The sequence below is a fragment of the Podarcis filfolensis genome (genome assembly GCF_964270895.1).
Source record: "Podarcis filfolensis genome assembly, chromosome: 9".
Taxonomy (NCBI): domain Eukaryota; kingdom Metazoa; phylum Chordata; class Lepidosauria; order Squamata; family Lacertidae; genus Podarcis; species Podarcis filfolensis.
Genome location: NC_139610.1, coordinates 76591637 through 76617690, shown reverse-complemented (window position 1 = coordinate 76617690; position 26054 = coordinate 76591637). Strand labels below are relative to the sequence as shown.

The window sequence follows — 26054 nt, the reverse complement described above, 5'->3', positions numbered from 1 at the left end:
GGAGTTGTAGTTCGACAACATCTGGAGGGGCTCCATCTGGCACGGAGCTTTCAGTGGTTGTGCTTCTTACAGCCAACTCAAAGCAGCTGAAAAAAGCCTGACACTTTTACACTTTTGACTGCAGTCCCTCTCCTGATCTGAGATGTGCCAGATATTAGCCGCATTTCACAGCGTGCGCAGCAAAGTGCATTTGGCCGGGGTCTGGCCTTCTAGGAATCTGATAGCTGCAGCCCATTGGCCTGACTCATGTGAGCCTCGTCCCTCCGTGTTGAGGCTGGGATGGAGCTTGGCTGCTTTGGCCGCTGGCTTTGCCAAGCGCTTTGGAGAGAAGCCGTCACAGAGGTGAGGTCACTTGCCTGAAGATGTGCAAAGTGGGGAAGATGAGACCCAGTGCCCGCTGGGGAACCCCTGTCATTTTAGTTGCATGGCTTCTGAGACACACATGTTGCCCACTCCTGCCTCTGGATTTCCTTCCCTCTGTGTGATGAAAACCTAACTGATCTGGGCACATCCCTTTTCTGGATCCTGACTTTGCAAGTTAGGGCACCATTCAGCCCGTAGCCCCTCCTGCTTCAACCATTGAAGCAGGCGCTGGGGAGCAGGACCAGTTGTCTTGTAACGCCTAGAATTAATGGATTGTGTGTTGCGCAGACTAAGTTGCTGTTCGTGTCTCCAGAGATGGCGAGCAGAGGAAAGGCCACGCGGCAATGGTGCCCACTGACTTTGGAATCTGCAGGCAGCAGCATGAGAAGGAGAAGAGTGCATTTGGGCTGTGGGCCAGCCTCCGTGCCTTGATTGGTGGACGTTCAATGAAGTTGCATGTTGGAAGATGGAGCAAAGACAAAACAAAGTCCTTCACACAGTGCAGAGTAAACTACAGAATTTCCTCCCCAAAGAAACAGTGATGGCCACCAACCAGGATGGCTTGAAAAGAGGTTTAGACAAATTCATGGAGGGGAGGGTCAGCCATGGCCACTAGCAAGGGCGGGGGGGCTACGCTGTGCCTTCACAATTGGGAGGTGGCAGTGCTTCTGAATCCCAGGAGGGGAGAGTTGCTCTTGCACTTGGGTGTCCCATAAGAGGCATCTGGTTGGCCGCTGTCAGCATAGGATCCTGGACCCAGTGGGCCACTGAGCAGCCCTTGTCCCTTTGCGCTCTTCTCTCTGGCTGGAGGAGAGAAGCAGGAGAGACCTTCCGGGCCCTGCTCCAGCTGCTGTCCTTTGAGGACGAGAATGTGCTTGGCTTTAAGGCTCTGGGGGCTTTGGGCCTCCCAGGGAACTTGAATTGGCATCTGTTCCTAGTCACTTCATTGGAGGAGTGTTAATGCAGAAGGAAAGGGCAGACAGGGCTGGCACCCCGCCTATCATCAGAAGAAAGGGGCCTTGTTCGCAGCCCCTCTTAAGAACAGCTTTCAAAATGTGGCCTTCTTATGAATTCAGTTGTCCTGGGTAGGTTTGTGAAGGAAGATTAACCTCCCCCCCCCCATTTCCCTGCCGTGATTTGTAATTGAAGTGGGCACACAGCGGGGGTGTGGGGTGTGTTTCTGTGGGACTCTCCTGATTTCTGTGACTTAGGACGAAACAAATGACCTCCAGAGACAGGAAAACTCACCTCCTGCGTTAGCTCTTGGGCTTTGAGCCTTGAAGTTTGGGCTGCACAGGAAAAGGGCAGCCGGCTTGCCATGTGAAATTGGAGTTGTCCTGCACATCGTTTGTATGTCATAATTATCTCTTAAATCATAAAATGTGTTCCTTGGGTCGCCAGAGGTTCTGGCAAGAGAACAAAAGTTCCCAGACTTCTCTCCTCCTCCCCCTTCCAGCGCATGTAATACCCTTGACTTAAATACCAGATTCATCTTGTCCGGGGGAAGATGATGTGGATACGAGGAAATGAATGTTCAGTAAACAGCCGACGTGGGGTCTAACCTCCTTGCAAACTCTGTGCATACAAATCAGGATGAAGGCTCCATAAAAAGGTCACCTGGAAGTGACCTTAAAGCTCAGAAAATAGACTTTTATTGCAGTGTCTAACACGCATTGCAACTAGTTGTCTTCAGAAGCGAGGAAATCTCCCACTGCCTTCTGCCAGGGCCCAGGAGCGACAGTTCACAGAGCCTGTGCTTTCTGTGCAGAGTGCATGTAGTGCACCTTTTGGTGTCTGTAATGCCTTCAGCTCCTCGCTTGTGCACTCCGGATCAGTGCCAAGGTGTGTGTTTACGAAGAGTGTGTGTGAAATGTGTGTTTGTTTTTTAGTTTTTAAAAAAACTTTAAAATGTGCAAATAATCCTCATATACGTTAGAAAACTATATCATATTGGGTTGTAGAATGCACTGTTTCTGTGTGTGGGCATGTACCTTTCCCCTTGGCTCCTCCATGGTCTTATGTGGCCTGCCTGTTTAAAATCCTGCCTCAAAGTTTGTGGAAAGTGGCGATCAGTTAAAGCCACCCTTGGGAGAGCTAGCAGTGCTTTGGACTGCACAAGGACTGACCATCAAGGAGGGCTTTAAATTCATTTTATACATTAGGGAGGAGGGCGGGCATCTGTGAACAGGGGCTAGACCCATTACGAATGGTGTCCGGCTGCTTCGAAAGCCCAGGCCCCTTCAGCCTCCTCTTTGCTGTCAAGCCCTCCAAGGAGAAGCTCCCCTGGGTCAGGCCTGGGGCTTGCCAAGACAAACCCAGGCTGCTCTAAGGGGCTGCTCCGCTAGCAGAATGAGCAGTGGAGAAGGCTCTTTGTCACAGAGGGGCAGAGAGGCCCAGACTGCTGGCCTCAAGCAGGGAAGGGCCTCTATACCAGGACTTTGAATCATAGAATTGTAGAGACTACCAAGGGTCATCCAGTCCAACCCCCGGCCGATGCAGAAGTCTCAGCTTGGGTTTTTGGAGGCCGAGGGAGGTGTTTAAGGAAGCCCAAGGGCACAACTGCACAGTGGAGACCCAGAGATGCTGGCCAGAGCAGCCATCCGTCTTGAGCTCCTTACTCCCTCTGTCCAGGCCAAGGCCTGTGGGGCTGGGTCATCTGCTCAAAAGTGGGGCCTTGAAAAAGGGAGCTTGAAGGGACAAGTGGGTTGAGGACTCTGGAGGGAGGGGCTGTCCTGGTGGGAAATGTGTGGGGAGGAGTCCAGGGAGCAGGCAAAGTGGGAGAGGAACAGCAACAGTCCAAAGGGGAGTGCAGAAGGGCACTTGAGTGTGACTGCTTTGCTTTCTTACATAAGAATATAAGAAGAGGCTACTGGATCAGGCAATTGACCCACATAGCCCACCATCCTGTCCTCACAGAGGTCAGCCAGATGCCCCAATGGGAAATCTGCAAGCAGGATCCAAGCCCAAGAGCCCTCTCCCCTCCTGTGGTTTCCAGGAGCTGGGATTCATAAGCATCATTGCCTCCAGCTCTGGAGGGCAGAGCAGAACCACTGTGGCCAGTAAACCCATCGCTAGCCCTCTCCTCCATGAATTTGTCCAATCCTCTTCAAAGCCACCCCTGTTGGTGACCATCACTGCTCCTGTGGCAGGGAGTTCCGTAGCTTATCCACATGCTGTGCAAAGGAAGACATCAGAAAGAACTTTCTGGTGGTAAGAGCTGCTTGACGGACTCCCTCAGGAGGTGGTCCTGGAGGTTTTTAAGCAGAGGTTGGATGGCCACCTGGCCAGGATGCTTTAGTTGAGATTCCTTCATTACTGTGGGTTAGAATAGATGACCCCCGGGGTCCCTTCCAACTCTACAATTCTATGATTCAGTGACTTCCTTTCTTCCCATGGCACTGATGCTCACCACAGTCTCCCCTCTGTATCCATCTCCCTTCCAGCCATGGCATCAGGCGGCGCAGGGGACCCTTCTGCCCGGTACTGATGCCGGGATGGTGGCCGTTCCAGGATGTGGCCAGTAGGGGGCATCTCTTGACCACCCTTTTAGCCTTTCAGCTCTGGCCCTTGCGCAAGGCTAGGGCCAGCCTCTGCCCGGCTGTGCAAATGAGCCAGATGGCGAAGTGTGATATCCCGCTGACCCTCATTAGTGAGCCGTATGAAAAGGGCTCCCCTCTTCACATGCAAACATATTAAAGCAGCCCTTAGAGTTTCCCCCTATATAAAACTGTCTTCACTTCCCCTGGCCAGGCAGTTAAAAGGGGAACTCCAGCTGCAGCCAGACAGGGGAAATGAAAGGCTTTAAGGAACTTTCTCGCTGCTCTCTTACCCACAGAGAGGGAGGGAGAGGGAGATTTAAATGGAAAATAGGCCTTTAGTTCCTTGGAGTCAGGTTGATTAGGAAAACATGGAGCTGCTGTTCCCAGTGGATGAGGCAGGAAAATCCCCCCATCTCCCACCCCACCCCAGACTGCCTTTCTGGTGGCTGCAGGGCTGGGCAGAGCGGGGTTTCAGGTTTGGGGGCTTCCTTCATGGCGGAAGATACAGGGCAGATCCCAGTGCCTGAACTTCCTTTTGCAGCAAGGGAGTCCGAGGGACTGAGGCAGATAGTTGGGATGGAGAGAGATGAACTTCTAGGCCTAACAGACAAAACGACAACGTCCAAATCGCCATGTCTGTATGGCATCCATCCAGCAGTTCCCAAGGAAAAAAGCAAAATTGCAGATCTTCTTACGAAAATATGAAACTTGTCCCTCAAATCAGCCTTCCTGTCTGAGGACTGGAATGTAGCCAACGTAATGGCAGTTTTAAAAAGGGATCCAGAGGGGATCTTGGAAATTGAAGGCCACTTAACTTAACATCCGTCTTGGGAAAACTGGTGGAAAGTATTGTTGAAGATAAAATAACCAAGCATATAGAAGAAGAAGCCTTGATGAAGCATGGCTTCTGCAAAGGCAAGTCCTGTCTCATGAATCTTTTGGAGTTCTTCAAGGGTGTCAGCATGCATACGGGTAGAGGCGAGCCACTTGACCTAGTGCAATTGGACTTTCAAAAAGCTTTTGACAAAGTACCTCTTCAAAGAATCCAAAGTTTGATAGTCAAGGGATAAGAGAAGAGGTCCTTTTGTGGATTAGGAATTAGTTAAGTTGCAGGAGACATCACCTTGCCAACAAAGGTCCGTATAGTTAAAGCTCTGGTTTTCCCAGTAGTGATGTATGGAAGTGAAAGCTGGACCATAGAGAAGGCTAATAGCCAAAGAATGGATGCTTTTGAATTATGGTGCTGGAGGAGACTCTTGAGAATCCCATGGGCTGCAAGAAGATCAAACCTCTCCATTCTGAAGGAAATCAGCCCTGAGTGCTCACTGGAAGGACAGATCCTGAAGCTGAGGCTCCAAGACTTTGGCCACCTCATGAGAAGAGAAGACTCCCTGGAAAAGACCCTGATGCTGGGAAAGATGGAGGGCACAAGGAGAAGGGGATGACAGAGATGGTTGGAGAGTGTTCTCGAAGCTACCAGCATGAGTTTGACCAAACTTCGGGAGGCAGTGGAAGACAGGAGTGCCTGGCGTGCTCTGGTCCAGGGGGTCACAAAGAGGCGGACACGACTAAACCACTAAACAACAACAAAAGTTGCAGGAAACAGAGCTGGAATAAATTGAAAGGCACAGTTCTCTGAATGGAGAGCTGTAGAAAGCAGAGTCCACCAAAGAGGAGTATTGGGACCTGTGGTTTTTTTTAACTTGTTCATAAACGATCTAGAGTTAGGGATGAGCAGTGAGGTGGCAAAGTGGTAAAATGGCAAATACAGCTCAATATAATCAAGTGTAAAGTGATGCATGTCAGGGCAAAAAAATTAGAATTTCACATATACACTCATGGGGGCAGACTTGGTGGTAACTGACCAGGAATGAGATCTTGGAAGTCCATTTCCCTGGACCGCCTGCTGCAACCAGGCTTGGGGATGGTCAGCCTTGGATATACTCTATGCTTCTATTAAGCGTTTGATGAGATTCTTGCATTGCAGAGGGTTGGACTAGATGGTCCTCAGAGTCCCTTCCATCTCCAGGATTCTAGGCCCAAGAGACTCAGGAGCTCAGATCTCTACTTGGCCATGTTCAAAACAGATTTGTCTCAGTTCTTCACCTTTGGGGAGCAGCTGCTTTCTCTGGGCAGGAGGTGGTGGTGTTCAGGACTGGAGCTTGACCAGGTCTCTTCTTCTCAGGGCGCCCGAGATTCCTTTGAGAGCTACTACCGGAAGCAGAGGAGAAAGCAGGCCCGGCTGGTGCTGCAGCCCCCCTCCAACATGGTAGGTGGGGCTCCCTTGAATAGGTTTCAGGTTCAGAGCTGGGCTGGGTTTGAGGGTTTCTCCACCAAACCTCTGGATATCTGATTTTGCTCCCTTCTCTTTTCAGCACATTTTAATCTTGATCCATTTCTCTCCCCCTCCAGCACGAGACATTGGGCGGCTACCGGAAATACTTCAACCAGATTGTAGGGTACGTATTGTTCTTTCTCTTCGTCTGCTTAGATGCTGCAAAAACTCCTCATTTTAAAAAGTCCTGCATGGAGGGGGTTGAAGCAAGAGAACCAAGTGCTTCCTAAATGAGTCTGAATGCCCCAAACCTTGCATGATGCCTGTGAGGGCAGAGAGATCTTGCACATTTTGCAGGCTGGAGAATAAAGGGATTTTGTGTACAGTGAATTGGGTCTTCAGCTGCCATCGGAAGCGGGGCTGTGGAACCTCTTTTTTGGGGGGAGGGGGGAGGTTTTCAAGAAGACGCCTGTCAGGGAGTCCTAGGGTTCAAGATGCCTCCTGTGTGACTTCCCACATCCTGAATGATGAGAGCACAGAGATTTCCCTGGTTCTTGGGATCTTTCTGCTGCCGTGCTGAGCCAGTGCTCCCGCAGGGGCAGACGCAAAGGATTTCTCGGCCCGGCTGTGGAGCAGAATGGAGCTCAGGTTTAACAGAAGCCACAGCATCAGGAGAGGCATAGTTCTCAAACACCAGAGAAGTGTGCATTCCCCAGACTTTCCTAGGTCATCGGTGGAAAAAGGCCTGCAGAGCAAATAATTATAGGAGATGTGAGCAAAGGAGCCGAGTGTGTGACTCGAGGGACACACACACACACACACACACACACACACACACACACACTTGAGTCTGAAGCCCAGTTGCAAGTGCGATGCTAAGTAGAGGTGCATATTTAGAGGAAGTTGCCTGAAAAGATGGTCCTAAGAACATAAGGCGAGCCCTGAAGCTGGATCACGCCACCTAGCCCAGCATCCTGTTTTCACTGTGGTCAAGCAGATCTTTCTTCTCCTTCTCCTTCTTCTTTTTCTTCTTCTTTGGTGATCCCTCGTAGCCGAGTAAGATTGTCTTCCATAAACACGGTTTTAACAATGAGTCCGTAAGAGACTTTGGAGGCCAATTGGATCCACACGTCCTTCCACAGTGGGGACATTGGTTTCTGGACAGGAGTTGATCCCAGTGAGGGTTTGCCAAGCATGCCTTCCTCTTAGCACATTTCTCCCTTGCGTCCTGAGTTTGAGTGTCTTCACAGTCCATGACACCTTTGGTAAAGGCTGTTCTCCAACTGGAGCACTTGCAGGCCAGTGTTTCCCAGTTGTTGGTGTTTATACTACATTTTTCTAGATTTGCCTTGAGACACTCTTTAAACCTCTTTCATTGGCCACCAGCATTACGCTTTCCATTTTTAAGTTCGGAATAGAGTAGTTGCTTTGGAAGACGATCATCAGGCATCCGCACAACATGACCAGTCCAATGAAGTTGATGTTGAAGAATCATTGCTTCGACACTGGGGATCTTTGCTTCAGGCAGATGCCCTAATGGGACCTGGGTGCAGAAACACTCTCCCCTTGGTGATTCCCATCAACTGGCATCCAGAGAAATCCCACCTCCAACACAGCATCACGGCTTGCAGCCAATGGTAGCCTTATTCTCTGAGAATTCTTTTGAACCCCCCTTTAAGCTTTCCGGCTCTGTCTAACCCTAACCCTGGGAGTGAGTGGAGGAGACCCATGAACTCCCAACGGTGCACCCGACCCAGAGCTCTGGACCAAGGCTGCTGATGGGGCTTCCCCACGACTTGTAGGCTTACCAGATGGATTTGCAGGAGCCCACCCAGCTTGCGGATTCTGTCGAATTCCGTGCGGACTCAAGGACACCTGAGCTCGACTCCTTACAGCCTCCCCTTCTTTTCCCTTCTGGCAGCTTCTTCGTCATTGAGGACCATGTCCTGCACACAAGCCAGGGCTTGGTGGACAGAGTCTACATCGATGAGCTCTGGGAGATGGCGCTGTCAAAGACGATCGCCGCTCTCCGGACGCATTCCGTGAGTATCAGTCCTTTGGTCTGAAGTGGTTGTAGGTGGGCAGGCAGCCTTGGTCCTTGGAAAACACTGTTGCAGAAGTTGGGTGGGGGGGGGTCTCTGGATTCGCTTCCAGGGGTACCCTCTCTGCAATGAAAGCCCTTCACTGTATTCCTCATTTTTTTAAGGCAGGGCCTTGGTTACTATTGTTTTTCATAGCATCTGAAGTCTATGGGGGGAAGGCAAAGTTAAAAGAGAACGTTTCTTGTTTCTTTTCCACACACCCTCCCGGTGTGCTCCCTGTTCTGACCCTTCTGGAAGAAAGGTGGGGTGGAACAGTAGCATGTCAATAAATAACCCTTTCCCCTCTCTTACAGTCCTACTGCTCTGACCCCAACCTGATTTTGGACTTGAAGAATCTCATTGTGCTTTTTGCTGATACGCTCCAGGTGTGTAGCTCCTCTATGTTGCTCCCGCTGCCCCATAGGTCTGCCAGCTTTCTGTCATGTGCCCAGGGCCTCCTCAGCCAGCCTTCTGAGCCCGGGCCCCTTCTCTCTGCCCCCCAACCCTTGTCTTGCTCAAAGGGGGCTGCCCTACGATTTGCCGCTTGCAGCAGCTGATGACCCCCCGAATCTGTACAACCCTGGGCCTTACCTGACTCTCCCCATTGCGTGAGTGGCTGTAGCTGCCATGGTTCCCCAGAGAGGTTTTCCTGCTCCTGCGAGACTTGCCTCTTCCCTTCGTGTTCTGAAATTCCATCCATGGTTTTCTAGGCTTCGTATCGGAATGGGTTTCCTAGCTGTGATCCCTGCATTGCAGGGGATTGAACTTGATGACCTTTGGGGTCTCTTCCAATTTTACCATTCAAGGATTCTGTGGGGAGGGGCTGCCCAAAATGTTCTCTGCTGCAATTTCTTGTGCTCCACCCTAGAAGTGCAGCTTCCCCGGGGCCCTTCTCAAAGCCCCAAGGGTCCCCCGAAGCCAAGGGGCATAGCACCAAAGCTGCTTTCCACGGGACCCTCCAGGATGCGAAATGTGGATGTGCTGCATTGCCCTTCTCTCTCCCTGGATCTGCCGCTCTGTGTAAAGTGTGAAGTGGCCCTTTGTGCCTTCCGTGTGCTCGAATGTTTGTGTGTCTCTGCCCAGGGATACGGCTTTCCCGTCAACCACCTCTTTGACTTGCTGCTGGAAATCCGGGATCAGTACAGTGAGACTCTGCTGAAGAAGTGGGCAGGAGCCTTCAGGTGAGGCTAATTTCAGAAGCCCCCGGGGGCTGGTCTCAAGCGTTCGGGGGCAGAGACCTCGGAGATGCCGGCTGCCTCCTTTTCTCTTCCCCTGGCAGGATGCTTCTGTACCTCAGGGGAGGGGGCGGCACCTGGGTTACACATGCTGCAGGGCTGGGTCTCACTCCAGGGAGGTTTTTGTGGGCTGGGGGGGGGGGGGCTGCGTGCGCAAGGGGCTGCTGTGATTTGGCCCGAGGGTGGCATCTGCTCCCTGTCTGCCTTCCACACGCTTGACTGTATGTTCTGCAGGAGAAGCAGGACGGTGCCCACCTGCCCCTAGTAGCATTCCTGGGTCCTCAGTGGATCCTGGCGATGTTCTGTCTCCAGCGTCAGAGTCACTCTTCTGCTTCATTTCATTTCATTTCTTGCAAATGCTCCTGTGGTGGCTTCCTGGGAGGCCAAGGCCTTCCTCCTCCTACCTGAAGCAGAGCGAGGTCCATCTTTCTCACTGTCCTCCTTTATTGTCGTTGCGGCATTTCACAGAAACATTTTGGATTCTGATAACTACAGTCCCATCCCGGTGGCCAACGAAGAGCAGTATCAGAAAATGGTCGGGCAGTTTCCCTTCCATGATCCGGAGCTGGAAAAGGTAAGTGGGGGGCAGGTAGGTGGGGCTTGGGGTCTGGTGGGGTTTTTATGTTGCTGTTGATTTTTTGTATCTTTCTTTTGGAGCTAATGATTTATGTGGACATTGTCCACTTTGGTTGTGTACTGCTGATGTTTAGCTTATTGCTTATGACTACCGTGTTTTTTAAGACACACTTTTTTCTTCCTAAAAAGGGGAAATGTCTGTGCGTCTTATGGAGTGAATGTGTGTTCCCTGGAGCCGAATTGCTCTTATGGAGTGAATGCGTGGTCCCAGGGGCGAAAAGCAGATCATGCTTTTTTTTTTTTAAGAGAGAAGTGGGTGTTGAAACAAAGCCGCTGATCGTTTGCCGATCGGGAGCGAGATAAGGGACGCTAGCAATAGAGGAGGCTGCCTGGGAGGGAGGAGGTAAAAGCCCATGGATCCTCAGGATTTTTGCATTGGGTCACCCCAAATTCACCATCAGATCACAAAGCATGTCCATGGCTACAGCCTTCACGAAGAAAAACATTGCATCCACTGTTGCCTGGGGCCACAATGGCGCAAAAACATGGTTACAAAGCACGGATCCACATGGATCCCCAGGATTTTTGCATTGGGCTACCCCAAACTCACTGTCAAATCACATGTCTGTGGCCACAGCATGAACCACAAAAATCATACATCCACTGTTTCAGTCAGAATATTTGTTTTGTTTTGTTTTCCTCTAAAAACTAGGTGCGTCTTATGGTCAGGTACTTACATAATTTTTGTAGGCTTTGATCTGCCTTGAACATGGTTTTGCTGCTGGAAAGTCGGCGTGCAAATAAAATGATTTATTGATTGAGGTGGTGTGTCAGAGCTTCCCTTTGCTCCCCCTTAGAGACTTTTCAAGAAAAAGCTGGGCAGGCATCTATCCTTTAAACTGAGAATGTTCTTCCTCAGGGAAGAGGGCAAGCTCCTTAGCTCAGAAGAACCTCTCCCTACAGAGACAAGAGGGAAAGGGCTTTGGGTGAAGACTAGAAAACTCTCCAACTTGGTCAGACTTTAGAGAAATAAACTTTTTCCCTGGCAAACATGAGCAGGTTGGTGCAGAGGAGTCTTCACCAACCAGATGCTTTAGACTGTGACTTCCATAAGCTTGAGCTGTCCTGGTAGGGCATAAGGCCATAAGAATGGCCTGCTAGATCAGGCCAAAGGCCCATGTAGTCCAGCATCTTGTTCTTGCAGTGGCCAACCTGGTGCCCGTGTGAAACCTGCAAGCAGGACATGAGCCCAGGAGCAACTCTCCCCTTCTGTGGTTTCCAGCAGCTGGTTTTTCGAAGCATTCACTGCCTCCTGCTGTGGAGTTGAGAGCAGAGCCATCCTGACTAGTAGCCCATCGATGGCCTTATTGTCCATGAATTTGTCCAGTCCTCTTTTAAAGCCAGCCAACTTGATGGCCATTGCAAAACAGCTGGATAGCACCAGGTTGTCCAAGGCTGATGGTGTAGAGATAGGCAGAGGAACGTCACGGAGGACCTGGGCATTGGTTCCTGATGGCCACAGCTTTAAGGCGAGAATCAAACTGTCTTCAAAGGAATTCTGTGCCTGGTGCCACCCACGTTGGTTGAGGTGCCAGTGGGGAGCTTGCTGCCATGCCTCTTTCAGCCTCCCTTTGCTTGTTCCTATGGGAGGCCTGTGCTGCTGAACAAAACATGTTTGGCCTTCTTGCCAGCTGCCCCAAATCAACGTGTGGGATCGATTCCAGCACTAGAAGGCCCAGTGAAAGAGAAGCCAGGCTGCTCTGCGTGGAGGAAAGGCCTTGTCCAAGAAGGACTCCGGAAAGGGGAGACGGGGGAGCAAAGGGGTTAAGGTGGAAATAATAATAATAATAATAATAATAATAATAATAATAATAATAATAGTTTTGCATGTGCCTTGGCCCCATGATTTGCCTTGGGGGGTCTCTCACTCTCCTCTCCCTTTTTCAGCAACCGTTCCCCAAGAAGTTCCCCTTTTCCGAGTTTGTGCCTAGAGTTTACAGCCAGATCAAGGAATTTATCTACGCTTGCCTGAAGTTCTCTGAAGACCTTCACCTAAGGTATGACAACCAGATGCTACTGACTCCTCTTGACTTGATAAGAACCAGTGCTTTTCCCCAGGGCATTTTGGGGCATAAAACCAATTCTCCTTTGGACTGCCTTTCTGCTTGGCCACCCCCCCTTCCTCTCATCAGGTGGTGATGATGAGCGTGGTCTGTTGGGCCTGTTGTCATGTAAGAAAATGCTGCCATATAATAGGATCTGCCAATAATATTAATCATCAACATAGGTGTAATTTAGATGAAGAAGACAGGCACCCTTCAAAGTACCCTTCCCCACCCAGGCATCCTTCAGGTGGGTTGGACTCTATGGTTCCCATCAGCCCCATCCATAAAGGTGTATGATGGTGAAACAGGTGGGAGTTGTAGGCCAAAACACCTGGAGGGCACCAGGTTGGGGAAGGCTGTCTTAGCCAACGGTTTGTTGCATCAGCTTTCAGCCCTGAACAAAACTCGGTGGCCCTTCCCTTTCCAGGTCAGAAGAAGAAGAAGAGCTTCTGCAAACATAAGCCAACTTTTTATTTTTATTAAAAATGAACACTTGTAGAACGCATCACTTGCTCTGGCCACCAAATCTAGAATTTGAGGGGGGTTTGACCTTTGGGACAGGGTACAAAGAGCCAAGATTGTGGTGGTGTTTGTCGCAGACGGATGCCTCGAGGTATCTTCAGGATTGCTTCTCTGATTCCTTCTGGCTGAGTGTGGTTCTTCTACTCCTGTCCCCCCTGGAGTCCCATCTTTTGAAAAACAGTGTGTGTTGCACCACGTGTGCCCATGCATTCAGGGCAAATGCTTGCAGAAAATGTCCACCTTGGTTTGGGTAGAGGGTGGAGTTCTCTCCCAAGGGACATTCCTGGGAGTCCAGAACTTTCCCTTCTGCGATTCCCTTGAGCAGGACCAACAGAGGCCGCTCCTCTTGCCTGGAGGCCACCTTGGGCCTTCATTAGAAATAAGTGCCTTTATTGTTATAATTTCCAGCCTTGGCTTCGCAGGGCACTTTTTTCCAGCAGGAGCAACAAGGGAGCTGAGAAAAACAGGCTGCTGCTGCTGCTGCTACTGTTGACTCTTCCCTTCAGCTTGACAGCCTGTATTAGTTTTTATTCGGATGTTTGCCTGCAAAGGCGGCCTCGGTTTTTTCTTTCTGCCTTTCTCCTCTCCCCTGTCATTTATGGTGCGCCCCGGAGTGATTGGGGTCAGGCTGTCCATCACAGCCGCCACGAAGGTCACGGCTGCTGCGGCAGGAACTCGGGGGCCGCCAGCCGTCACTGTCACAGATGTCTTTCTTTCGGCACACTCAATAGCTCCCCACCTCCCTGCCCCGCTAAGAGCAGACCCTGCAGCAAAGAACGCGGAGTGTGATTTTTGTTAATTAGGATTCCAAGCAACAAATGCCTCCCCTTGGGGAGTAGTCGGGGGGGGGGGGGGAAGGACAAGGAATGTGTACAAGGAGTTGGGGGGGGTGAAGCAGAGGAGGAGGGGGCACTCCTTGCCTCAAACTAGGAGAGTTTAGAGTTGCTCCCTGGTTCGTCTGTCGTGATGCCCTTGAGATAAGAACCTCTAAGGAGCCTGCTGGGTCAGGCCCGTGCTCCACCTAGTCCACCACCCTGTTCTCACAGGGGTCAAACAGATGCCCCAGTGAGAAACCCACAAGCAGGATCTGGGCACAACAGCCCTTTTCCCTCCTGCCCTTTCCAGCATCTGCAGTTCAGAAGCATTGGAGAGGTAGTAGCCACAGATCGCCCTCTCCTCCTCCATGGTTGTGTCTAATCCCCATTTAAAACCATCCAGCTTGGTGGCCATCCCTGCCAGGTTGATCCATAGGTTGACCGGGCACTGCATCAATAAGGGCTTTGATGTGTCCTGAATCTCCCAGCCTTCAGCTTCATCGGAGGCTCACCGATACGATAATACGATAATCTTTATTGTCGTCGTCCCATACGGAACAACGAAATTGAAAAAATCAGTCAGACATTCAAAGACCCACAAGCCTGCTATCCCAGCCTGGTTAGCCCCGAAAAACTCTGATATCCCATAATTGAATACAATATACTCACATAAAGACTACCTTACACTGCGTTTACATCCTTTCCTTCCTAGGCTCTTTCCTTATATTGACGGACTCCTTGTCACTCTGCTCTCAAAAAAACCCCTTGGCCACGTGCCTGGCTTGTCTTGGCACACGGCACCCTTCCGAGTCTTGAGAATTGGGTTAGTGCCCCTTTGGGTGCTGTCCTCATCCAGACTCAGATAGGCGCATGCCAGGAAGCACACCCCTGTTGATTCCTGTTTCTAGGAACATGACTTGGGCCTCACTCTGGACGCCATTTGGGATGCCGCAGTCACGTCCCTGTAGACTGTTCCACTGGATTGCAGCTGCTGTACATTAACACATGTTGAGGTCTCCACTTGCTACATCTTCCTTTATTTCCCCATGCTTTCAGACTTGGGACCATTCCTGGATGTATGAAATACATGTAACTTGTTCTGGAATTTGACCAGGAGCTCTTATGGCAGTTTATATGAAACAATCAGTGACAGTTTTCAAAAATTCAACATGGTTCCATTTATAATAAAGGTAAAGGGACCCCTGACCACTAGGTCCAGTCGTGACCGACTCTGGGGTTGTGGTGCTCATCTCGCTTTACTGGCCAAGGGAGCTGTCGTACAGCTTCCGAGTCATGTGGCCAGCACGACTAAGCTGCTTCTGGCGAACCAGAGCAGCTCACGGAAACGCCGTTTACCTTCCCGCTGGAGCGGTACCTATTTATCTACTTGCACTTTGACGGGCTTTCGAACTGCTAGGTTGGCAGGAGCAGGGACCGAGCAACGGGACCTCACCCACTGGCAGGGATTTCAACCGGCGACCTTCTGATCGGCAAGTCCTAGGCTCTGTAGTTTAAGCCACAGCGCCACCCGCGTCCCTCCATTTATAGTAGTGTAACATAAAAAGAGAGTGAATCACAGGTGCCTGTTCCTTCTCTCCGCCCCCCCCCCCCCATTTGGGACTTTATCCTTGTGGGCTCAGTTCAGCTTCTGCCGGGATGTCACTTCCTCTGTGATGAGAGGCTGAAATCTCCATCCTCAACTACACAACATGCGCACCCTCAGGGTGCAAAACGTTGCTCGCCATCAGGACTCGTCTGGCTCATTCTGTTCTGCCGTCATGAGAATTCAGCATTGCCATTTGCTGGAATCACAATTCCCTCAGGTCCTCAGTCTGCCTGGATGGCAACCACGTTGTTTTTGATGCTGGGTTTTTGAAAGGGCCACTTGACCCTCTAGGATTATCTGGTTCCAAAGCAATGCTTAGTTCACTGCCCCTTTAAGCAATTTCTCTTCTTCACGTCTCTCTCTGCCTTTCAGCTCCACCGAAGTGGATGACATGATTCGGAAATCGACCAACTTGCTGCTGACTCGAACGCTGAGCAACTGCTTGCAGAACGTCATCAAGAGGAGGAACGTCGGCCTGACGGAGGCGAGTGCTCTGCTTTCGGACGTGTGTGTGTGTGTGTGTGTTTGCCCCTGCCTTCATAGTTACTTTGGATATGGGAGCATGAATTCTGTGCGCCTTCTCCCCATCTTCATGGGCCTCGCCTGAAAGGAAGAGCAATTTTCAGCAGTCCTGTAGAAAGCCCCCTCTCTACACGCTTGATTTATCTCTTCTCCTGCCTCCCACCTACTTCCTTGCCTTGGACACAGGATCTCTCATGTCCGGATCTCAAACACCTCATCATTTCCACCCTCCCCATTAAGGCCATTCCTTGTGCTGCTCCACAACACAGACGTTTCTTGGAGTGGTGGTGGTAGCTTCTCACGCCTGCTAAGACCGAAGGTCCAGGTGTCCTCTTAGCAGTTCCTGGAAGGAGCTCTCCGTGATGCACCTGGCAAATAAGGTGGGGCCCCACTGATCAATGGGGACGTGGGGTCTGGGAGAGCCTGCACACAACACATGTGACTAAAAGTTGAATGTGGTGGTGGGGCTGGCTACCCCCAGTGTGAGTAGATCTGCAGTTGCACTTCACCCTCAAGAGATCTTGCACCCATGCGCTGCACTCTCCACCCAGCCTCACCTAATCTTACTAACCACAAGCAGCCAACCTTCTTGGCTTAATAAGGTGGTGGCAAAAGGGGTAGTTAGATTCAATGGAACCTTGGCTCCCGAACGCCTTGGGAGCCGAACGTTCCAGCTCCTGAATGAATGAAAACCGGAAGTAATTGTTCCAGTTTTTGAATGTTCTTTGGAAGCCGAACGCTCAGCATGGCTTCCATGGCTTCTGATTGGCTGCAGGAAGCTGCTGCAGCCAATCAAAAGCCGTGCCTTGGTTCCCAAACTGTTTTGGGAATCGAACAGACTCCCGGAACAGATTAAGTTTGGGAACCCAGCTTCCACTGTATTTGTTAGAAGCCTGGCAGGAGTGGGGAGAGGCCTTGGAATGGAAGCAAGTTGGTTTCAAAAAAACGGGAAGATGATCAAAAGTAGCTGAGATGGCGCCCTACAACTGATGCGAATCCCCCTTCTTTAGTGTAAAATCCCCAGCACTGGGGGGGGGGCAGGGAGGGGAAGGCAGGACGAGAAAAAGAGGTTCTGGTTTTCTTTTGTTGTATTGCTCCTCCTTAGAAATACTTGCAGCCACCTCTAATGTCAGGCACAGGAGCATTTTTATCTCCCCCCCTCCAGCCCAAGAAAAAAATAACAGGGCATGTTTTGCAGCAGTCACAAACCCTCAAATCCTGAGACAACCAAATTGGCTCTTTCTTAATTGCCCCTCCGAGTGCCTGCAGGTTTTCCTAAAGAGCCTTGTCTGAGCTGGGGGGAGGGAGGGAGGAGCTGTCACTCAGGCTCCTGTCACTTAAGACTTATTGGCAAAGGGCTTCAGATCTACTGTCTTGCTTTTTTTTCTTCCTGTAGCCAGATTGCCTTTTAATGGGATTGGAGACGAGCTGAATTTAGAAAATTCATTAGAGTTTTTCTTCTGCCTCTAGCAGAAATCCTTGGGAAATTCCTTCCCAGAGAGCCGTGAATGGCTTAGAAACATCACCTGTTGGGGAAGAGAGACCCGTTTCCCTGGCTCTTTGTCCAGACCTATTGTGTTCTGCCAGAGGCTGTGTCTGAATGACCGCAGGTGCCCATTGCGGGTTGCCTTGGTTTTATCTGTCCTGCTGTCGGTTGTTGAAAAACCAAAGTGTGAAATGTGTGTCTGCTCCTTTTCCAGCTGGTCCAGATTATTATCAACACGATGCACTTGGAGAAGTCCTGCAGGTTCCTTGAGGAATTCATAACCAACATCACCAACGTCCTGCCAGAAACCGTCCACACGACCAAGTTATATGGAACGACCACCTTCAAGGTGAGGCTGGTGCCGTGTGCTGGTGGGAAGCTCTGCTAAAGGTACAATAACCAAGCGTATTGAAGAACAAGCCCTGCTGAAGCGGAGCCAGCATGGCTTCTGCAAAGCCAAACCCCGTGCCAGGAACCTATTAGAGTTCTTTGAGAATGTCAGCAGGGATATAGATGAAGGTGATTTGGTTAACATCGAGCCATGGAATCATAGAATTGTAGAGTTGGAAGGGACCCCGAGTGTCATTTATTCCAAACCCCCTGCAATGCAGGAATCTCAGCTAAAGCATCCATGACAGATGGCTGTCCAACTACTGCTTAAATACCTCCGATGAAGGAGAGTCCCCCACCTCCTGAGGGAGACTGTTCCACCGTTGAGCAGCTCTTACTTTCAGAAAGTTCTTCCTGGTGTTTAGTCGGAATCTCCTTTCTTGAAACTTGAATCCATTGGTTCTGGTCCTACACTCCAGAGCAGGAGGGAACAAGCTTGCTCCATCTTCCATGTGATGGAATACCTTTAGGTATTTGAAGATGGCTCTCATATCTCCTCTCAGTCTCCTCTTTATGGGGTTAAATTGGGTATAATTCCCTTAACTGTTCTTCATAAGGCTTCATTTCCAGACCCTGGATCATTTTGATTGCCCACCTCTGCACACCTTCCAACTTGTCAACATCCTTCTTAAATTGTGGTGTCCAGAATTGGACACAGGATTCCAGGTGTGGCCTGAGCAAGGCAGGATAGAGTGGGACTATGACTTCCCTTGATCTGGACACTAGACTTCTGTTGATACAGCCCAGAATAGCATTAGCCTTTTTTTGCTGCTGCCGAAGCACTGTTGACTCACGTTAAGCTTGTGGTTCACCAAGACATCTAGGTCTTTTTCACCTGTACTTCTAGTAAGCTGGGTGTCCCCCATCCTATATTTGTACATCTGGTTCTTCCTGCCTAAGAGCAGAACCTTATACTTGGACTTCCAAGAATGATTGCTGTTTGGACCTGAGCTTTTTAACTTGTGCATAAATGATCTAGAGTAAGAGCTGTGCAGAGAAGTTGCCAAGTTTGCTGATGATAGCAAATTGTTTAGGGCTATTAAATCTCACCACCATTGTCAAAGGGTTTTCTTTTACTTGCATATTTATTTATTACATAAGCTATGTTTAGTACCTGCCCTTCACAAAAGGCCCCAGGGAGGTTACATCCTCCTGAAGGATCCTGGAGGCCGTCATGGATGGTCCACCTCACTCAAAGAATTCCAGTTGCGATGCCTCATTTCCTGCTGAGCCTTCTTTTCTTCCTCAGGACGCTCGCCATGCTGCAGAGGAGGAGATCTACACGAACTTGAACCAGAAGATCGACCAGTTCTTGCAGCTTGCAGATTACGACTGGATGGCCGTCGAGGCAGGGTCAAAGGCTAGCGACTACCTGGTGGACCTCATTGCCTTCCTGCGCAGCACCTTCGCGGTCTTTACACACCTGCCTGTAAGTATGTCTCGGAACACAAAGGTTCTTCTTCTCCCTCTCCCTCTTCTTCCTCTTCTTCTTTTTGGGAGCTTCTGTTCCAGTTGCACACCTCCTGAGCTACCACAGATGCAGCTGGCAGGAGAGGATGTTAGGAGCCTCCCCAGAGGTGGTTAAGGCAAAACCAAGGGCCAGAGCTGTTCCCGAGTGCATTTAGCTGGGGACAGCAGTCTCCTTCTCCTGGAGCTGGTCAGCAACTGCTTTTGCTGACGGAGGAGGTTGACATCCAAGCCTCTTCTTCACATTGTGCTTGATGGGTCCTTCCACAAGCATTTCAATGCCAAAAGCCACTTGGGAAAACCCTGCTGCCTCTGCCCCTTCCTTCCTCCATCCCTGGCTTCTCTCTGTGTCCTGCTGAGTCCTGCTTGCCATGTGTCATTCACAGGAACAGTTTCCTCTCTAGGATTAAACTCTGAAAGACCAGATCTCCCTGTCTGCAGCAGAATCAGGCTGGCTAGCACCTCTCCTCTTGCACGCCCCTGAGCAGTTTTTCAACTTTAAAAAAACTGTTTGTTTTAAGTGAATTGGTAACACTGAGCATAAGTGCTGTATTATATATATAATGCAACCGCAAGACGTTTTTCAAAGGCAGGCAAGCCTGTCTGAATCATAGGAGGGAGTGGCAATCATGCCACCAAATAAGGGTCCAGTTCAATGGTTGGTATGTCTCTGAAACGCTGGGCAAAGGGCGGAGGAAGGTGAAACTGCCTGAGGGTACCTCTGCACCCACTTTCCATCTTCTAGTGGTGTGGCGTATTCCATTGGAGAAGCAGATTGTGGCCATTCTGAAGATGCTCTTAGCAATCTGCAGATGATTTTTCCGAGGTTCAACCGTGCATGAGGGAGCAGGATTGCACCTGCTGGCCTTGCCCCACCCCCACTCCGTCCTCTGGGCAGGATCAGCCTGATCTCATTGGTGGGGCTTTCCCCCACTGTCATTCCCTTTGGCTGCCACTCAACAACTTGAGCTTTTGTTGTTGTTTCGAATATACTTTTGGGATTGTGGAGACTGCAGTGGTGAAGTTATCCACCCTTCATTTCAGTCCAGGCTCAGGAAGTATTTAGCAAATCTCGGGGGTTCTGGTTCTCTGTTGTGCGTTTTCCTTGGAGCCAGGTGCCACCCACCCCCCACCAAATCCAGGCCTCAGAATAAAGTGGGGAGAGAAATAGATGATGGTGCAAAAAGAGAGTTCAGATCTGTGTGTGAGAGAGAGGTGTGTGTGGGTGAGGTCCCCAGTTTTCTCACCTGCGTAATTTGGATGCTCCTTTCACATTAGTGGCAAATGGGAGAAGAAGTGAGCAACGTACAACAGGGTGAAATTAGTATCCATCGTCAGTGGCTATGTTTCAGTGAAATGTGAGCACGCACAGTCCGTTGGGAGACCCTCTCGTGGATCTTGCAAGCGATATTTAGTTTTGGTCACTGCATAGCATGACGTTGAAGGGGACGCTCTCGCCTGCCCTGCTTTCCCTGGGACAGGGTTGGGGAGAGCCCCACTCCTCAGTCGAGGTCTGGCTTATAGAGCCCTCCAGTTGGTGGTCTCCTTTAGCAGCTCAGCTCTGCGGGGGATGCTTTTCCACCGGAGCATAAAGCATCCCTAACGTGGAGATGTGCGGGAATGCAGGACGTGTCTGCGATGATTTATGGGATGGGTCTGGAACGATTAATCTTCCTTAAACCATTAATGATGTTCTCCCAGATTGATCAGGACATTCTCAAAGTGGGGCTGGGAGAGACCGAGCGGAAACGGTTTGCCCTGCTTTCAGGTGGGTGTTTCTGTTCTCATGCCCAGAGATGGTCTGGTGGGGAGCTTGGAGGTGGCTGCAAAGAGTCTGGACAGGACGTGCTCCCCCAAAGAGGGTGGCATGACCCCTCTGGTCCTGACGGACGCTTCTCCATCCTGCTGCTTCCTCACTGGGTGCTGGCTTGAGAAGAGGGCAGCAAATAGGAGCTGGGACCTGCACGCCTTGCGCTGTCAAATGCTCAAGCCCCGGGTGAAGAGTTCGCAGGTGAGGGTGGGGCCCTCCAGCCTCTTATGGCCGCCACCCAGAGAACTTCCATGGTGGTTTGGAGTAACTGTTTTCAGATGGCCTCAAAAGAGTGGAACGCTCTCAGGGGTGAAACCCTGGGCCTGGGACGCCCACCGCACCCCGAATGCACTAGTCGAGCAGGGTGGTAGTGGTTCACCACAAAGGAATGGGAGGCAAACCCCGGCACCCAAATCTAAAATAAAACAAGCTAGTATTTTATATATATATATCTTTTTCAAGATGGTCTCCAGCTCTTTTGAGAACGGGTCTCTGGTTGCAGGAGATGGCTATCACGGGCGAGAGAGAGAGAGAGGGAGCCCCTTGTCCCTGGTGGCTGCCTGTTATTTTAATTTCATGTCAGACAAGTCAGAGTAAATCGCCCGGACAGATCTGCGCCAAGCGTGCGGATTTGTTGACTCTAAGCCTTTTGCAGATGGAAGGTTATGTCAACACCTATGGCGGGGCTGTCAGCTTAACAAAGCAAGGAAGTTTTTTATTTGTTGGGGAAAGGAGTGTTTTTCTGTTTTGATTTTTAAGTTTCCTTTAATCCTCGGAGGCTTGTATCTTGATAACCTTCTTGTGCGGGGTAATCGGGGAAGGTCAGGAGGTTACGGCGACCTGGGAAGGGGAAGTAATCTTTCAGCAATCCTCCCGGCCGTAATCGGCTCCAGCAGTTCAGCCTGAACTCTTTGCAAGGGGAGCCTGGTGCTCTCCCTCCCTCCCTCCGCCTCTCCCTCGCTTTCCCCCTCCTCCCCTGTTTACTTTTGGCCAGATGGTGAGCGCAGATTTCAGATGGAACCGTGAAAAATATTTAAAAGTCTTGCTTGGGTCCAGGCCCTCCTTCGTGTGTCGATCTGGCTATTGCTGTCCTTGCACAGAAAGCCTTTGCTTGCCCCTGGGTGGTGGAGAGCTTTGCAAAGTTTATTTCCCCATACAGTGGTACCTCGGGTTACAGATGCTTCAGGTTACAGACTCCGCTAACCCAGAAATAGTACCTCAGGTTAAGAACTTTGCTTCAGGATGAGAACAGAAATCGTACGGCGGCAGCAGGAGGCCCCATTAGCTAAAGTGGTGCTTCAGGTTAAGAACAATTTCAGGTTAAGAACGGACCTCCGGAACAAATTAAGTACTTAACCCGAGGTACCACTGTAAAGGACATTTGCCCCTTTGGATGGGCTCATCAGTGCATCTGTAATGCAGCTGCTCATGTATCTGAAATGTGAGGGAAACGGCACCTCCCGGTTTGGATACCAAAGCCCCATCATGACCTAGGAGCTGGTGGGGCAAGGGGGGCGGCTAAGCTGGGACCCACAGAGCCCTTGGCCCACATCTTGCCTTGACCATAAGCTCCCTTGAGCGAGCCAGGCTTCCTCAGCTGCAGATCCCTTCCCCATCTGCAAAATGCGGGCAGTAAGACTGGCCTACCTTGCAAGATTGCTGTCAGAAAAGGCGAGTGACAGGCATCATGGCAGAAGTTTATACAGTTACGCACGGCATGGAGAAAGTGGATAGAGGAAAGTTTTCTTCCCTCTCCGATAACCATAGAACATTTGAGGAGCTGAATGTTGAAAGATTCAGGACAGATAGAAAGGCCTTCCTCACACAGTGCAGAATTATGGAGGCACCCCCAGCGTTGGTATAGCTAGTGAGCCCAGCAGCAGAATCTGCTGGGAAGGTGCCTCTGGCAAATGTTACTGAACCGCAGAGACACCCCTGGCTGGTGATGCCCCTCAGTTTGTGAACTCCCCCTCCCCCCTCCAGACACAAACAGCAGTCCTCCATCTGGCCCAGCGACCTGATCCCAGTGGCAGTTCCCCCTTCCTCCCTCCTCACTCAGATTTTATTATTATTAGTTATTAAATTCATATATCACCTTCATCCGAAGATCACAGGGCATTTTACAAGATGAACACTCACAAAGTATTTCTAGAAATATTTGTATACCACTGTGTCATAAACAGCCCCCCATCAAAGCAATCAAAACATAAAACTATGCAATAAAAGCCATATAGAAAAGGCTCAAGACAGAGATCAGTTAACTGTTGCAGAAAGAGGTATTCTTAATTGTCTGCCTAGCCTTGGTGGAACAGACAACTTTTCTGCAGGCCTTGAGATATAGAAGCAGAAGGCACCTGCAGGATTTCTGTTGGCAGAGAGTTCCACCGGTGCCTCTGAATTCTCGCAAGCAAGGCCAGCCCCCTTCCCCCTCCTCTGCAACTGCTGCTTGGAGCTCTTCTGCCTCTGACCTCAGGGCTGGGGTCCCCCTGTCCCTCAGATTGCTTCCCTTGTCCTTGGCCAGGCTGTCTGCGGAAGAGAAGCCGGTCCGTGACTCGCCCAGGCAGTGCTTCCCTTCCTCCCTGCGGAGGAGGACGGTGCCAGCTGCTGCGAGGAGCCAGACTGCCCCCTCCCCCTGCCAGCTGGGTGGGTCTGTGTCTTCTGAAGCTTCCTGTCTTGACCTTCCCTCCCTAGGGGGATTCCTATGCCCACTCAGCCATGCCGGTGAGTATGCCCAGTGCGCTGCCCAGTGCGTTCCATGCCACCCTGCTTGCCCCTTGTCTGTTAGAAGGTTCCTTGAACCAGCCGAGGCCTGCGGGCCCAGGAGGCGGCAGGGTGGGGGGCCAGAGGAGGGAGCCCTGCGCCTTTATCCCAGGAGCAAAAGAAGCACAGCTCCAGGCGTCAGATCCCTCTGGAGCAAGGCAGCCACTACAGGCGCTGTTCAAAAGGGTCATAACTGTTTAATGGTCCAGACATGGCCCAAGGCAGGTGGGTGGGGGGTGCAGGTGGTTCCCAAAGCACCCATCGTCCCTGCGGTGCCCTCCTTTGGCCAGAGGGTGGCACTCGAGTTCAGACGTGCTCTGAGGCTCCATCCCCCAGTTTGTCCATTCCCGGTTCCTCTGCCCGTAAGTCAAGGTGAGAGATCAGCAGGGCAAAGGCCACCCTGGGAGGATGCAGGAGCAGAGGGCAGGCTCTTACGCAGGGCACCGTGGAGCGGCGAAAGAGCTGGCAGGCTGCTTGGGCCACGCTCCACTAGCTGCAGCAGGCTGTCCTGTGCCCAAAGTGTCTTCTCCAGCCTCACCTTGAAATCCTTTGAGGAAGGATATTTCTCGCCTTTCAAAGCTCACGTCTTGCAGTCCTTGGACTGCCCCAAAATGGGAGTTTTCTCTGTAAGATTCAGCCCCGGACCACCTCAAGCTTTGCTCCCTGTCCTCTTCTCACAGGTCAGAGGACTTGCATGGAGGACAGTTTCTCCTCTGGCATAGAATCAGAGTATCGGAGAGTTGGAAGGGACCCCAAAGGTCTGCTAGTCCAGCCCCCTACAATGCAGGAATCTCAACGAAAGCATCCATGACGGATGTCCACTGATCCAGCAGGAAGCGGATCTTGCTCTACAAGCCCCTGTGGAATCCGCAGGAAATGTGCACGAGCTCCTTGGGAATTCTGCTGTTTCCAACTTGGGGTGCAGAAGAGCCCAGACTCCCTTCTCCCCTCTCCCCTGGGAGCTGCTGCCCCCCCCACCTCAGTGAAAGGCAGAAATGCAGCCTTCTGGTTCAATGAACGCTTCTAACAGCTTCCATCACTGCTTGGTTCACCTCTGGTAGAGAAGCTCATCCAAGTCTGTCCTGGCTCTCTCTCTCCACCCCTCCCCACTTCCAAGAGGCACATTAACCCCACGTGTGCTCCACCACTAGAGGCGTAGCTGCTTTGCCGTTTGAGTCTCTGGCATGCAAGGATGGACATAGAGAAGCCTTTTTTCCACCGGTGGCCTCGTGTCCCAGGGAGCTGTGCCTTGAGTCCTTTTGGGCTCCAAACAGCTGCAGTCTCTGCCACCCGCATTGGGGTAGCTCCACTTGGGTCACCCGAGGGAGGTGGTCCAGTGTCAGCAGGCGGGGTTAATTCCTGGTGCCCCACAGGCTTCTTGAAGGAGGGGGCTGGGCGGCAGCCGGGAAGGAGCTCTCCACACTTTTCCGTCAGCCTCCCGGCTCTTGTCCAGGATAAGCAGCTGTTTGCAGCCAGTGTGGATGGCGGGGAAGGCTGTGTGCCCTGTGGCCACTGAATCCAGATGGGGAGCTGGGTGGCGGCAGCAGTGGAGCCTGCAGAGGTGGGTGCCCAGGGCTGGAGGGCTCCTTCCGCTGGACATGGGACGAGTGACATCACCTTGTGTCTGAGAGGGACTCGGCTTTCCCATCCAGCTGTGTGTCTTAACTACCACCGTTTTAAAAACGTAAATAGTCTCACGTTGCATTCTCTAGTTAGTTTCTACTAACTGAGCAAGCCGGGCACTAATCCAGTCGGCATGTTAGAAAGATTAGAGTGCACCCTTTGTCCGTTCCACATTCTGCTACCAAAGATGGTTCCAAATCAAATTTCCTGATGCCTGCCCCAAAGGCTGCATTGGGCAGGAGATTTTGGGGTCCTTAATGTGTTTCCATCACTTTTGTGGAGAGGTAGGGATTCCCCTAGGCTGCAGCATAGTGCCAATAATCTGCTACAGTGTCATCCAAAGTCCTTCCTCAGATACAAGGGGCTTGGCTCTCTCCCTTCCTCCAGATGGCATTGACTGGGTGGTGGGTCACACCTGGGCAAGGCGGGAGGGTTCATTCTTGGGCTCTGCCTGCAAGAAGCCGGAGGACTTCATAGAAACAGAGAATTGTAGAGTTGGAAGGGACCCTGAGGGTCATGTAGTCCAACCCCCTGCGATGCAGGGATCTCAACTGAAGCATCCAAGACAGATGGCCACCCAACCTCTTCCTTAAAGTATGAGCTTTCGTGTGCATGCACACTTCACACACACAGGTATCTGAAGAAGTGTGCATGCACACGAAAGCTCATACCAAAGCTCATGCCAATAACTAACTTCGCTGGTCTCTAAGGTGCAACTGCAAGGATTTTTTTTATTCTGTGAGGTAGTTTAGACTGAGAGGCAGTGACCGCCCCAAAGGTCACACCCAGTGAGCTTCATAGGTATGGAGGGATATGAACCCAGGTCCTAGTCTGACACTGTTGCTCGAAGGGATCTTTACTGTGACTTGGAGGAGGAGG

The 26054-nt window shown here is 51.1% G+C and overlaps 1 protein-coding gene and 1 long non-coding RNA gene across 4 annotated transcripts in view; one reads left to right on the top strand and one right to left on the bottom strand.

The window, feature by feature from the left end:
• LOC310742534 overlaps nt 1-26054 on the bottom strand; it is a 353556-nt gene that overhangs the window by 222783 nt on the left and 104719 nt on the right. The window lies entirely within an intron of this gene.
• The window catches only part of EXOC6B (exocyst complex component 6B), a 215447-nt gene that overhangs the window by 117497 nt on the left and 71896 nt on the right, over nt 1-26054 (top strand). For all 3 annotated transcript variants that reach the window (XR_014538429.1, XM_083571233.1, XM_083571234.1), the window contains 10 exons: nt 6088-6171; nt 6315-6361; nt 8099-8219; nt 8573-8644; nt 9342-9439; nt 9962-10067; nt 12017-12126; nt 15490-15601; nt 17340-17474; nt 18765-18944. Coding sequence is in view for 2 of the 3 variants with exons in the window: in XM_083571233.1 (XP_083427359.1) it covers nt 6088-6171; nt 6315-6361; nt 8099-8219; nt 8573-8644; nt 9342-9439; nt 9962-10067; nt 12017-12126; nt 15490-15601; nt 17340-17474; nt 18765-18944 (1065 nt within the window). In the remaining variant the exon portion in view is untranslated. The remainder of the gene's footprint in view (nt 1-6087; nt 6172-6314; nt 6362-8098; nt 8220-8572; nt 8645-9341; nt 9440-9961; nt 10068-12016; nt 12127-15489; nt 15602-17339; nt 17475-18764; nt 18945-26054) is intronic.